Source organism: Notolepis coatsorum (genome assembly GCF_963971535.1).
Source record: "Notolepis coatsorum genome assembly, chromosome: 19".
In the NCBI taxonomy this organism is placed as follows: Eukaryota; Metazoa; Chordata; class Actinopteri; order Aulopiformes; family Paralepididae; genus Notolepis; species Notolepis coatsorum.
This window is the reverse complement of record NC_140183.1, coordinates 44,930,176-44,943,341: the sequence shown is the minus strand read 5'-3', so window position 1 is coordinate 44,943,341 and position 13,166 is coordinate 44,930,176. Positions and strand designations below refer to the sequence as shown.

The following is a 13,166-nucleotide window of genomic DNA, read 5'->3' as shown; positions in this document are numbered from 1 at the left end:
GCCCAACATCGGCTGTGCTCTCTGGGTATTAGTGCTGTTGATTTTTGGTTCAACCTTTCCAGTAGACATGCAGGGCGCTCTTAAACAGCCCACTGGGGGTGGCATGGCTGGGTATTGGTGGGTATATGGAGGAGGCCAGGTATTGAATAGCACAGGCTGGATGCTGGAATTCACAACGGCCATAGAGATGCTGGAGAGGAGGAAGAGGAGTCTTCTCAGGAACAGGTCTAATAGGACACTTTCTATTTCCTTGAAAGACACAACAGGGTGACATGTTTATCTTTGGGGGCCTTAAGATTGTGACTTTTTAAAGTTTAGAATTTTGTAACCATTGTCCTAATTCCTACTTTCCAATGATGTTATCGATCAGGTAGAGTTCTTTCTTAGCACAATCCATGTTGTTCGTCATACTGGATGATATGCAACTCCAGCTAGTGAGTCACAAAAGTAATGCAAAGTCAATGGGGCCATGTTGCAGTCTGTACAAGCCCTGACGTCAGTGTTGAAACATGACCCCATCCCATTGACTTTGCATTAGTTCTGCGGCTAACTCGCCGGATTGTGCTGAGAAAGGACAAAGTAGGAATTAAGACTAATTTCGGCTTCTAAATGTATCCTTTATAATTAGGGATGTTTGATGTTGCCTTTTTTCCCGATATCCGATATACAGATATTGTCCAACTCTTAATTTCTGATACCAATATCAACCGATACCGATTATATCCGGGGTTCCCCCCCCCCCCCCCCCCCCCAAAAAACGGAATAATTTCAGGTAATTAACATTACATATCTCTAGCACAACACTACGCATACTTTTGACAATAAATAAAGTAAGAATTTGTTCTTACTTGCTTGCCTGGGTAAATAAAGATTAAATAATAATAATAATTTCAAACGATACAGATAATTTCTGATATTACATTTGAATGCCAATATCGGTAGGCCGATAATATCGGACATCTCTATTTATAATATATCCTTTATTTTGTGAACATTGTATATTGTTGTTAATTGGTCCTGCCACTCTGGGTGTCTCCGCAGCGCTGCCTCCAGAATGTGCTCTGGGGGGCCACTCCCTGCTGCAGAACCCTTACCGCAGCACTGGGTTCAGCTCCAGACGGCTGCAGCAGTCAGCCCTGCAAGACCTCATCTGTGACCACTCCCTCACGCCGGGCTGGTACCAGTTCCAGATCTTTGACAAGCCTGCCAGCATGCCCACCCAGTGTGTGGAGGTAAATGTATTTTCCTCAACAGCTAAAAAAAACATGTGCAAAGTGCCAGTAATACTAGAATTCAAAATGTTTATACTGCGTACATATAACCCTGTGAAGACTTGATGAAGGACAGTCTAGACGAGTCACATTATGGTTAACCCCCAGTGCCGTGAAGCCCTTTGCTACACTGTGAATAGACACTGTTGTCTTCCTTAGACAAGGTTCCACTTTAAGACGTGTCCTCATGACATGGCCTGTCTTGTCCTCCTATGGCGCTTGATGGCTTTCCAATGTTTCCCTCTCACGCACCAAATAGACACAGTGCGGCAATGTGAGTACTGTTCCTGTCCTTTGAATTCAAGATGGTCTTCACAGGAACCCATTTAGTGTCACCATAGAAATTAATAAAATAAGTGTGCGTGTCAGTGTGTGGTGTGCGTGCATGTGCGAGCAGTGCACACTTGTCAGACATGCCCGTTCTTGCATGAGTGTATGAGTGTGTGTGTACATAGGTACGTGTGTATGTGTTTGTGAAAGAGCATGTGAGGAGAGCTGGAATGTTGCTCATTTCCTCTGGGCAGCGTGCTGTGTGTAGCCTGTAGGATCCATCTGAAGTGTCCGCCTCCCCCTTGGCTTCCCAGGGCATCGCTGCTCTCTCTGGGTGATGGATGACCACAGGAGTGGGTGGAGGAGAGGGGCTGCAGTGATCGTCTGTTACATAATGAGCTGATGCCAATGGGGAATAAATCGCTTCATTTGTCAGGCCGGGGACTGCTGTCGCATCCTATTGCAAAGTGGCTTTGTCAAAGCTTCCGGTCAAAAGTACAGTAATTACCTTCGTAGTGATGCTGTAAAATAATCGATTTCTCCCTTTTTTGCCACAGAAAGACAAACAAAATATTTTTTATTTAACCTTTATTTAAAGCTGCAGTAGGTAACTTCTGAGAAATTACCAAGTCTAGTTTACCTGCCCAGCATAGATGGAGCAAGCTCTGCATTACTTTTCAACTTTAAAGGATAACTCCAACATTTTGGGAAATTAGCTTATTTAACATCTTCCCTGGAGTTAGACAAGAAGATACATACCTTTTTTGTCTCTGTGCATGCATTAGGCTTAGGGAACAGACGCTCCGTTAGCATAGCTTAGCTTCATCACTGGAAGTGAGGCAGGACAGTACCCTGACGTTCCCTACAGGTTTGTTGATATTCTCATTCCTTCAAAGGATCTGAACCGATTGAAGTTTATGGATACCATGACTTAAAATCCTCTTACCTTGACGATTAAAAGCCTCCCCAATTTAGAAAACAGTAATCCAATGGCTGGTATTGATAATATACTACTAACTACTGGACGCTCGGAGCTAACCGGAGCTAACGCAGAACAGGATGTGTAAAGCAAATATAATGACTTCCTTTCTGGGGTTTTCAAAATAAAAGTGCGACGTTTATAGCAGCGGAAAACGTTTATTTTGTACATTATCTAACGTTAACACGAACCTAAACTAACGTTACAACTAACCTAAAGTTAGTTTAGGTTCGTGTTAACGTTAGATAATGTACAAAATAAACGTTTTCCGCTGCTATAGACGTCGCTCTTTTATTTTGAAACCCCCCAGAAAGGAAGTCATTGCTCTCGTTATCTAGATGTTAAATAAGCTAATTTCCCAAAATGTTGGAGTTATCCTTTAAGCTGAATAAAATAATATAATTGCAGCCTCTGATCGGCAGGTGGTTTTGCACATTGTGTGTACTTTTTGACAGGGAACACAATGGGGGTCTCAATGTGAACACCACTTGATGTATGAAACTGATGTTTTTGTCCAATCAGATGTTTTTTCCTGCCAAATGGTGTTGCTGGGGTCGCATCAAAAAATGAAGACCACCATTGTGTTCCTCGTCAAAAAGTGTACAATGCATGTACAAATCACCTGCTGATCAGGGAAATATATATATTATATATATATTTCTGATGGACAGATAATCTCATATTTCTTTCTGAAGTTGCCTACTGCAGCTTTAACCAGGTTACTCCCTCTATATTAGACATCTAAAATGTTAGTTTTAGGGACTAGTTTTAGGGATTTCTATTTATTTATCTTTTAATGCAAGCTAGATATGGTGTCATAGAGGCAATATCAAGTACAAAGTCACATAATAACATATTACTGCACTTTGTCTTTGTCTTCGAAGGGCAAAAAGAATAATCTTGATTCTTCAAAATTAACATCATAAATTGCACAAAACTCCAACTCACTGACCTCTATTTCACTCTTTCTCTTTCTTTCTCTCTCTCTCTCACTCGCTCTGCCCCCCGCCTCCATAATCATCCAGGTGAACCACTGCGGTACCCAGGCTCCAGTGTGGCTCTCCCTGGGGGAAGGGGAGTCCTTGCCTGGCCCCCTGGAGGTGAAGCAGCTGACAGCCTGTGCTGCCTGGCAGTTCTTCCAGACCGGCAGCAAAGACTGCTGTCTGTTCCGCATCCCTGTCACAGTGCGCAACTGTGGGGACTTCTACGTTTACCTGCTCCAGCCCACCCAGGGGTGCATGGGCTACTGTGCACAGGGTAGGGGAACTCCTGACAGTACCAATAACACAAACACAAACGACAAATGTTCAAATATTTTCCAAAAGAAAATGTTTTATTTTTTTTCTTTTAACACATTGCCCGCCGGGCAGTATGCCCATCTCATACCCCTCTCTGCCACCGCTGTAAGCCTATGGAGATGTTTACCTTCTTTGCAGGGCTATAACTTTTTAAATTGTATTGCTATATTGACATTACTATGGCCCATTCAACATCGATTATCTATCGTTCAGGATGTGGGAACGTTATACTTTTTCATTCATACATTGTTGTGTTAATACCTTCTAGAATATAAGTATGTTTTTAATCTTTTCTGCTGTAATTCCAAAAACGCTAGTTATAGGCCCAAACGCATATGATAGATTATCGATTGCCGTTTTTTTCCCATACACGCTATATTAAAAAATCCATCCACCAGGCGGCGGTATTGAGCCATTGCAGTCACATCTAGGGTCCAGCTATGGCATCGGGGGTTGGGTGAATGAATTATGAATGACATGGCGAATTTTTTTTATATTGATCTCAAAAACGCTGCACAGCGATCTTGGCAGACAACGCATGGCGGGCAATAATGCTGCCTTCACCACTTCCTGCCTTTCGCTGAGCAGGTGCCCAGACCTGACCTGTAGGCGTCGCTGTCCACAACGCCAGATTCCCACCCACGACTTCCCTCCCGCTAACTCAGCCAAACGAGTTAGTATGACGATCGGACCAAGCCGCAGGCAATGCTGACTCCGGGAGTCGAGACCGCAGCCTCTTGCATTGGTGATGAGCGCAATCTCCGCTACGCCACCCGACCGCCTATAGTGTATACATTTCTGATGGACTTCCACTTTCAACTAATAATTTTTACATCTCTATACTCCATACTGTTGATATCATCTGTTGAATGAATACCAGGGACTTATGGGAGCAAAGCAGAAGGTGCCATTCAACCACACAGACTCTCATTTTGCATCATCGTTCGTTAAGTTCATGAAACCTCGACTGTATTGTCTTTCCTTGATTAAAAAAAATTACCACGTTGATAATTACTCTCCTATCTACCTACAGAGATGTCCAGCTCCTTGCCCACGGCGTTGGTGGCCTGCGGTCCCGAAGAGGTCGAAGTCGATGGAAAATGTAAAAGTGAGGCTCTATTTATGGCCTTCCCCTTGTCTGCTCCTGTTAGGGCCAAACACCAAAACAATCGGGGTCAGGGAGTTGCCATGTGGTGTGGAATGCACCGCTGGCCCCCTCACCGCTCCTCTTAATGAGCAGAGCATGTGTCCCAGTGTCCCTGAGCTTCATCTCCATGGTAACCACCCTCAGCCAGGTCATGAATTACACCAACCCCCCCCCCCCCCCCCCCCCCGGGTTTTTAGTGCGCTGGACGAGATGGAAGGATAGAATTTAACATCCGATAAGACAGTGGACAGTTAAACTAAAAAAGATCACAAAAGACCATTAGAGATCAACTTGAATTGAGATAACCAGGTTGCTGTGAATGAAAGAATGTACTGTACTTCTCTAAGAAGCTAGACGTTATCTGTCTGTAGTGTACGTATGTTTTGACCAAAACAAAGTGCTGTGCTATCTGTATCTTGCCAGGACATCTTACATGTTACAATCAGAACGATCAAAATTAAACAACTGCTTCAATTCCCATAATACACCACAGTGATGATTGACTGTATTCACCAGTGTGTATATTGTAAGATATGCACTATTCTGATCCCCCTCATCTCTTCCATCCCATCCAGTCAAGCAGCCCCCACCCCCATCAGTGCCAGTGATCTTCTCGGAGCTGTCTGGCAGCACCGTCCACCTGAGGTGCAGCTTCGAGGGCCAACAGAGCTCCAACAGCTCCTTGGGCTACGTGGTGGCCTGGTCCCGTCTGTCTCCTCAGGGCAGGAAGGAGGAGCTCAAACAGGAGACCACCATCCAGACCTCCGCCTTCATCGAGCTGGATGGCTTTAACCTCCGTCTGGGGGACAAGGTCTGGTGTTGGATACACTGTAGGATAAGGGGTAGTGATGCACCGATGTGAAAATTGTGGCCGATACCGATAACCGATATTAATATTGCTGTTCTGGCCGATACCGATATTTACCGATGTCGATATCTCTGTATAGAAAACACTTTTTTATGATAATCAAATAAAGAGCTATTTTCCAAAACGCTTTTTTTTTTTTTTTTTTTTTTTTTTTTAGTTATGTTGATATTTTGAAACTATTTAACATGTAAAAAAAAATTATATCGGCCCATATCGGCCCTATCTTGATATCGGCCGATATATCGTGCATCACTAATAAGGGGATCAATGAAGTGGATATTCTTTCAAATTCATATTTCAATCAAGGAGAGTGTGGGGAAATTAATGGGTTATTAAAAGATCTCCCCTAGCTTTGTCTGTGGTTCACACAGGCTCTTAACCTTGAATGAAGTCTTCTAATATCGATTTCTCTCTGATGCAGGGGATTTAGAAGAAGAAGTCTTTAATTGTCATGCAGATTAACACACACATGCAAAATGGGCGACCCACAGGAACACACACACATACATGCACTGAGTCGCCGATGAAATGTCCCTGCACTTTTCCCACCCCGTCGTCCTTCCCCCCCAAGGGCAGCCGGGAGCAGACATGGGCTGCGGCGTGGGCCGTGCACGGGGACCAATCCAAGTGCTCCTGTCCGTCTTCGTCAGGGACGCGACAGCGTTGGCGATCTGTTCTGCATGTTTTTCCATTGGGTTTATCTTATTGGGAGGGGAAACCCTTGAGAGCATGGGGAGAACATGCAAACTCGGGAGATACCCCATCTGGGTACCTGGCAATGCGGCAACCTGGTCCCCAAGCGGGAATCGAACCCAGGACCTTCTAGCTGTGAGGCGACAGTGTTAACCACTACACCACCGGGCCGCCAGAATTTGGAATTTTACAAAAAGGAAAAATCATTTGGCACAATTAGCTTAGCATCAAAACATCTAATCCCTCTGTAAAACATCATCATCTCCCCAAATGCACTGTCAAAGACAAAGTTACTGGTAGATGGGAAAGGGAAACACTGTTCATATTACACACACACACACGCACACACACACACACACACACACACACACACACACACACACACACACACACACACACACACACACACACACACACACACAATGAGAGAGGTCTCTGGAGGTCTATTCACAAGTACTATCTGTAGTGACAGAGTTAAGCCTTTATTTCACTTTTTATTGTATAATAAAAAAAGAGTTCTATGTGTATACAGTATATTTAATATTTTGTGATGAATGAGAACCCAATGTACTGCAAGATAATGACAAATACTGTAAGAGACTGAGAAGAGCGAGCAGCGGGGGAGGCACAGGATAGAGGTGGGCTGAACATTTTAAATGCTGAATAAGTTCACTACAGTGGCAATGAATATCACTATGAAAACAGATGAATATGATTTACATATGATGGCTGTAAGGAAAGTTGAACAGTCTTTTTTGTTCTCATCCATCCGTTTAAAAAGCTAGCCAGCTACCCGCAACTTCAAAAGACTTAAGGGTCACAGATTCATAGCTTGCTATTATTAAAACCTGCAGTTTTGTTTTACTGTGGGCTGTCATGTGTGTGACCTTGCTTCAACTATAAAGCCTTTTATACTTCCTCTTAGCCCCTCTTTTAACTGCTCCCTCTACCCCCCTTCTCTCTCTCTCTCGCTCTCTCAGATATACTGCAGCAGCTCCAGTTTCTATCTGGACTCACCGGACGTACAAGGAATCCCAGTGGAGAGTGAGGAGTTCTTTGCTGGGATCAGGGTATATCAAACGGATGGACTGTGTGTGTGTGTGTGAGAGAGAATGTGCAGGAGTGCATGTCTGCTAGTGAGCATGCATGTGAATATGTATATCTGTGTTGATGACAAAGCAGTCACCTTAGTGAATCATATCACCTTAACCCCCCCCTCCCCCATTCCCTGCAGTTGAGGCCGGAGACGACCAGGGTACCTGAAGATGGCAGGGGGTATGAGTTGGTTGTGGAGAGCACTGTCCCCGTCATTTGTCTCCAAGATGTGTCCTCCTCCATAGAGCAGTGTTCTCTGTCCCTACAGCTGAGCACAAGCACCCAAGGTAAATGCTTCGTAAGTAATCTGGCCTACTATCATCTGAGGGGGGGGGGAAATCGCCATATTTTGCCTTAAATTGGAATTAGGTGAACAGACTGAAACATTACTAGATAAAACAGATGATGTATACATATTTTTTATCTTCCGTTGAGGACATAATTTGCATTGAAAAAAAGGTAATAAGTCACAATATATTGCAATATCGTGACTCTAGTATGATGATGATATGGTATCGTGGGGCCTCTGGTGATTCCCACCCCTAGAGTCCAGTAGAACTGATTTGCAGAATGGCAGGAGATGTTCAAGCTATAGTTTTATACTCTATATTGTTAATGTTTCTCATGGACCCCAAGAGAAAATGTGGGTGCCTTGGAAACAACCAATGGGGGATCAGAATAAGCGATGAACAATGAGTGGTAATTGTTGTATTTAAAATGGCAGTTCTGTTTAAAATGACTGTCAAATGTGATCATTATGTATAGTTGAATTCAGTGGTCGTGTATTTAAACGAGCAGTGGATCGACAGTTTAAAAAGGTACTAAAGGTAACACTTATTCTAACACATATTCTGTACTAGCTTGTATTTTGTTATCTCTTTAATGTTGCCTGGTTATTGGTCATATGGCATCATGGAGCTAAGCATTTAATAAACACAGAGCAGTAATTATGTACACTATTAGAGGTGCAGCAATAGCACTTTTTGACCAAGTATAAGTATGACTATTTTATACTGAGTACTTGCTTATACAGAGTACCGAAAATACTACTTTACTTGATATTGAGCATTTTTGTCTGTTACTATATTCTGTTTAATAGTGGGGGGAAAAGTTACATTATTAACTTTTTATCTACATAAATCCCAACATCCTATTGTGTTTTCAAACCACTGTTCTGAGCACTCATCTCTTGTTTTTAGTCCTATCGGGCTGATACCCTTCTATACATTATTATAATTCAGGCCAACATTTTGGGAAATTAGCTTATCGTCTTCTCCAGAGAGAGACAAGAAGATGGATACCAGTTTAGCTATCTGGCTGCATGTTAGCCTAGCTTAGCACAATGAATGGAAGCGGACATGACGGTTAGCCTTCGGGAGAGGTGTTTGTTAGTTGGACAATGCCTAGGCGAACCGGTCATGTCCGGAGAGGAAACCGGTATCTATATTCTTGTCTCTCTCTGGAGAAGATGGTAAGCTAATTTCCCAAAATGTTGGTGTGTTCTTTTAAGTAGAATACGAGCCACTGTTTGTCCTCTCCCAGGTGAGGGTGAGCTGAGCCAAGAGTTGTCTCTGTCTGCCTGTGTGGTGGATCTGCCCCAGGGCCCCTGTAGGAGCGGTGTGTGTAGCCAGGCTCTGCTCCACTTCAGTCCCGTCACTGACTTCATCAAGGACGGGGACAGATCCACCCAGATCTTTGTCAAACCCATCGTCACACAAAACTTCCTTTGGAACGGATACACGCCAGAGCCTGTTCAGGTAAATGTTTTTGGTCTTTGAGGAGATCTTGAGTTTATTTATTTATTTATTTTTGTACAACTGCATTGTGTAAATAGCCATGAAAGCCGTACTGTTGCTGTGTTTCTAATCGGAACATAGAGAGTGACTTGATAATTAAATCTATCTCACTTTCTTACCCTTCATGTTCAGATAACAGTGAAGGATGTTCCTTCTGCCTACTGCTATTCCTTCACTGACCCTCACATTATCACCTTTGATGGCAGGTATAACATCAGTCTTATTTTCATCCGGCATTATATACTTTAATACATTTGACCCAAAAACATGTATGACTGTGTACTATAATATTTAACTTTTTAATGATTCTATTTTACTGTGATACCATTTAATTAATTATGGAATTACAGCAATTGTACTCTTTTTACAATGTGTTCTCATTTACCTCCAGGCAGTATGATAACTACCAAATAGGCACTTTTGTTCTATACAAGAGCATCCACTGGCCGTTCGAGGTCCACGTTCGGCAGTGGGAGTGCGGCAGCGTGGTGCACGCCGCCTCGTGTGTGTGCGGCTTCGTAGCCAGGGACGGGGGTGACGTCATCGCCTTTGACATGTGCAACGGGGAGATGGGCGACACCAAGCCGCACCTGTCGGTCAAGAACAGAGACCTGGGCAAGAGCAGCATCCGCATCACAGAGTCTTACCAGGGACGCAAAGTCACTGTGAGTGTACAGATGCATGTGTCAATGTTAGCATAAAACAGTGCATAGTTTCAATACTGTATAATATTTGGTCACACTTTACTTAAAGCAACAATGTGTATTTTTGTCCTATCAAAGGTGCTATAGATAACATTCAGCCACTAGATGTCGTACTAGAGCACCAGAATGTCATTATCCAATCAGGTGCATTCCACATGGGCAAATGGGAAGTACATGCACACAAAGTGTAAACAACATTAATTTTGGACCCGCCAAAATATTTTCAATTATAAATTCATTCATCAATATTTTAATGGGGGTAAAAAGCAATACTAGTATTTTTTTTATTTCTTTATATACAATTGTTATCTATAGCACCTTTTAATCAAGTTCTGGAGCAAGTACAAAGCAAACTGACACCACCGGCACTTCAACACAGCACTATTCGTTGCTCTAGTCTAAAAGCATCTGGCGCGACCAGCATGGTCAGCCTTCTTGCGATACCAGATACAGGCCTAGAACGAACAAGACGTGGTAGTTTCTTCGCACGCAGAACGCAGGGTATTTTCGCGAGAACGGAAAACAAATATGCAGCCATTGACCACCAGCCTTGACCACCAAGAAAGCAAGAATTTGCTCTGCAAAAAGTTGGCATGTAAAAAAAGAAAGCACACAGAAGCAACAGAGCAAAGAGGCTCATAGGAAATGTACTGAAAACAGAGAAAGTACCGCTTGCGGCCAGCAGGTGCCAGAAATCGACGCTGGTCCTCATTCTCGAACGGACGTGAAAGTTACCAAGGAATACCTTCGTAACTCGATTTACGAACTTATTCGGCATTCTCGAACGGCTTCGCATTATACATTTGTTTGTAGGATTTATGTACAGTAGGATTTACGAACTCGATAGGTCGGACAGACCGGTGTGCGCCCGTGTTTTCAACAGCTGTCTTTGTTGTCACTTCGATTATAATGATAATAAATAAACAATTATGTTTTACATATAAAGTAATTTTTATTTTATTTTATTTTTATTTATCCTTTATTTATCCAGGAATGTCCCATTGAGATACAAGATCTCTTCTTCCAGGGAGTCCTGACCAACACGGCACACAACAAGTTTCAACATAAAACAGGGCATTAAATAAAAAACATATAATTCAAATATAAATACAGAAGGTCATTTGTGCAGTGGCAAGGAGCATAATCACATCAACAATAGCATCAGGTAAAACAGTTACATGTTTCGTGAAAGGCTAATCGTAGCATACCTTTAAAAGCATTTACAGTAGGAAGTGCCTCTAGACAAAGTTGACTCAACGAACCATACAAATAAATAAATAAGAACTGAATCCAATCGCGTGGATGTAGCTATAGTGGAATAGATTTTTATTTATTTCTTACATTGCTTGCGCACATCTAAGAGCCAGTGGAGAAACGGCTTGGTGATGATGCATGAGGCAGCACACACACACACACACACACACACACACACACACACACACACTGTATACGTGTGCGTAATGAATCGTTACAGTAGGCTAATGACTTGTTTTATTAGGATATGGATATGCGCTGTACTGTAAGTCATACTGTAGAACTGTGTGTGTGTGTGTGTGCGCTGAGTGCATCTTTTTTATTTATATATTTTCGGACATTGTTCATTGAGTCATGACTATAAATACAAAACGTAATTGTTAATGATACAAATATTGTCGTATTGTTATAATTATTTAATTCCAAGGATGTCTGTAGAATCGACGTGAACGCAATCCCTAACTATTTATTCCAAATGAAGCCTTTTACCAGTTTAATCAATTTGTAACTATGTATCTATGTTACCATTGCACTTTACTGTTACACTTACACTCTGGTTGGATGTTGTATTGTACTTGTGCTGTATAATGACAATACATTTGAATCTAATCTAATCTAATTTTTATCGGTCACAAATCTCTTCCGCGCTTTGTTGGATATTTGCCCCATAAGGGTCAACACGAAGCAGACACAATGGATAGCCTCTCCTTATAAGGAGCTGGCGGGGTGTTTCTGTATGCAAAGGAAGGTGTATGAGAACGCGCTTTCAGTTTAAGAAAGAGTGACGTTAGGCGGCCGGGTAGCACAGCGGACTAAGCGTCTGTCTACCACCGCAGAGACACTGGTATCGAATCCGGCTGTCACCGGTGCCTCCGGCTTGGGCCCGCCGTCATACTGACTCAATTGGCAGAGTTAGCGGGAGGGGAGTCGATGGGTGGTAATCTGGACGTTGTAAACAGCGACTCCTACAGGTCGGTCAGGGTGCCTGCACAGCAAAGACAGGAAAATGGCGGGGGCAGTGTGAGCCTCCTACACGTTACTCCTCGCCAATGAGAGTCCGCGCTGGCAGGTGAAAAGATGTGACTGGCTGCCTCCACATGTATCGGAGGGGACATGTGATGGGCTTCTATCCTCCCTACGACCGGCCAGTGGGGGCACATGTGAGCAACGATCAAGACAGGGGGCGTCTATACTTTCCGTAGACGCATTTCTGGCAGACGCTCTCTGATTGGCCACTGTTGCCCAATTGCGTGACGAGCTGTGTCTTTCCCCATTTCCGCGTCGAACAGCCTGCAAACTACCTGGCCTTCTATCGCCATGCTCTAAGACAAACTCTAACCTTAACCAAGGCATTTACTGGAATATTCTGGAATACACAAAAACGTTGTCATTTTTCGGCCTATTTATGAATAGTTTTCAAATAAATGCTAGATTATCGATAGTATATGTGTACTTATGCAAGCTATAGAAGCGGGCTGAAATATCGATTATCTCATTTCCTGATCACTCGCACAGCCACACACACACACACGCATAGGGCAAACGCTGATATATAGGTGAAAATAGCTCTGATTATCCCAAGACTGGTAAAATAGATTTCTTACCTCAGATCAGATGTTATCCAAAAAGATTATTCCAATTCCTGATCGCCATTCCAAATATCGATCGTGTTTATTGATTCAGCATTGGGTACTGTAAATACATAATCCACGCGTTTTCCGGGCCGGCGATCACAATGGATTCTTCAGTTGGCTCGACGGAAAAGTAAAATGAGGACACAACCACATTATT

General features: G+C 43.1%; 1 protein-coding gene across 1 annotated transcript in view; it reads left to right on the top strand.

Annotated features, from left to right (window-relative positions):
- The window catches only part of vwde (von Willebrand factor D and EGF domains), a gene marked incomplete at its 5' end in the record, with an annotated part of 74,652 nt that overhangs the window by 38,568 nt on the left and 22,918 nt on the right, over nt 1-13,166 (top strand). Inside the window, 9 exons of the mRNA XM_084336633.1 lie at nt 1,042-1,232; nt 3,546-3,777; nt 4,852-4,926; nt 5,541-5,776; nt 7,507-7,596; nt 7,761-7,908; nt 9,164-9,378; nt 9,550-9,623; nt 9,809-10,082. Of these exons, the coding sequence (XP_084192759.1) occupies nt 1,042-1,232; nt 3,546-3,777; nt 4,852-4,926; nt 5,541-5,776; nt 7,507-7,596; nt 7,761-7,908; nt 9,164-9,378; nt 9,550-9,623; nt 9,809-10,082 (1,535 nt within the window). The remainder of the gene's footprint in view (nt 1-1,041; nt 1,233-3,545; nt 3,778-4,851; nt 4,927-5,540; nt 5,777-7,506; nt 7,597-7,760; nt 7,909-9,163; nt 9,379-9,549; nt 9,624-9,808; nt 10,083-13,166) is intronic.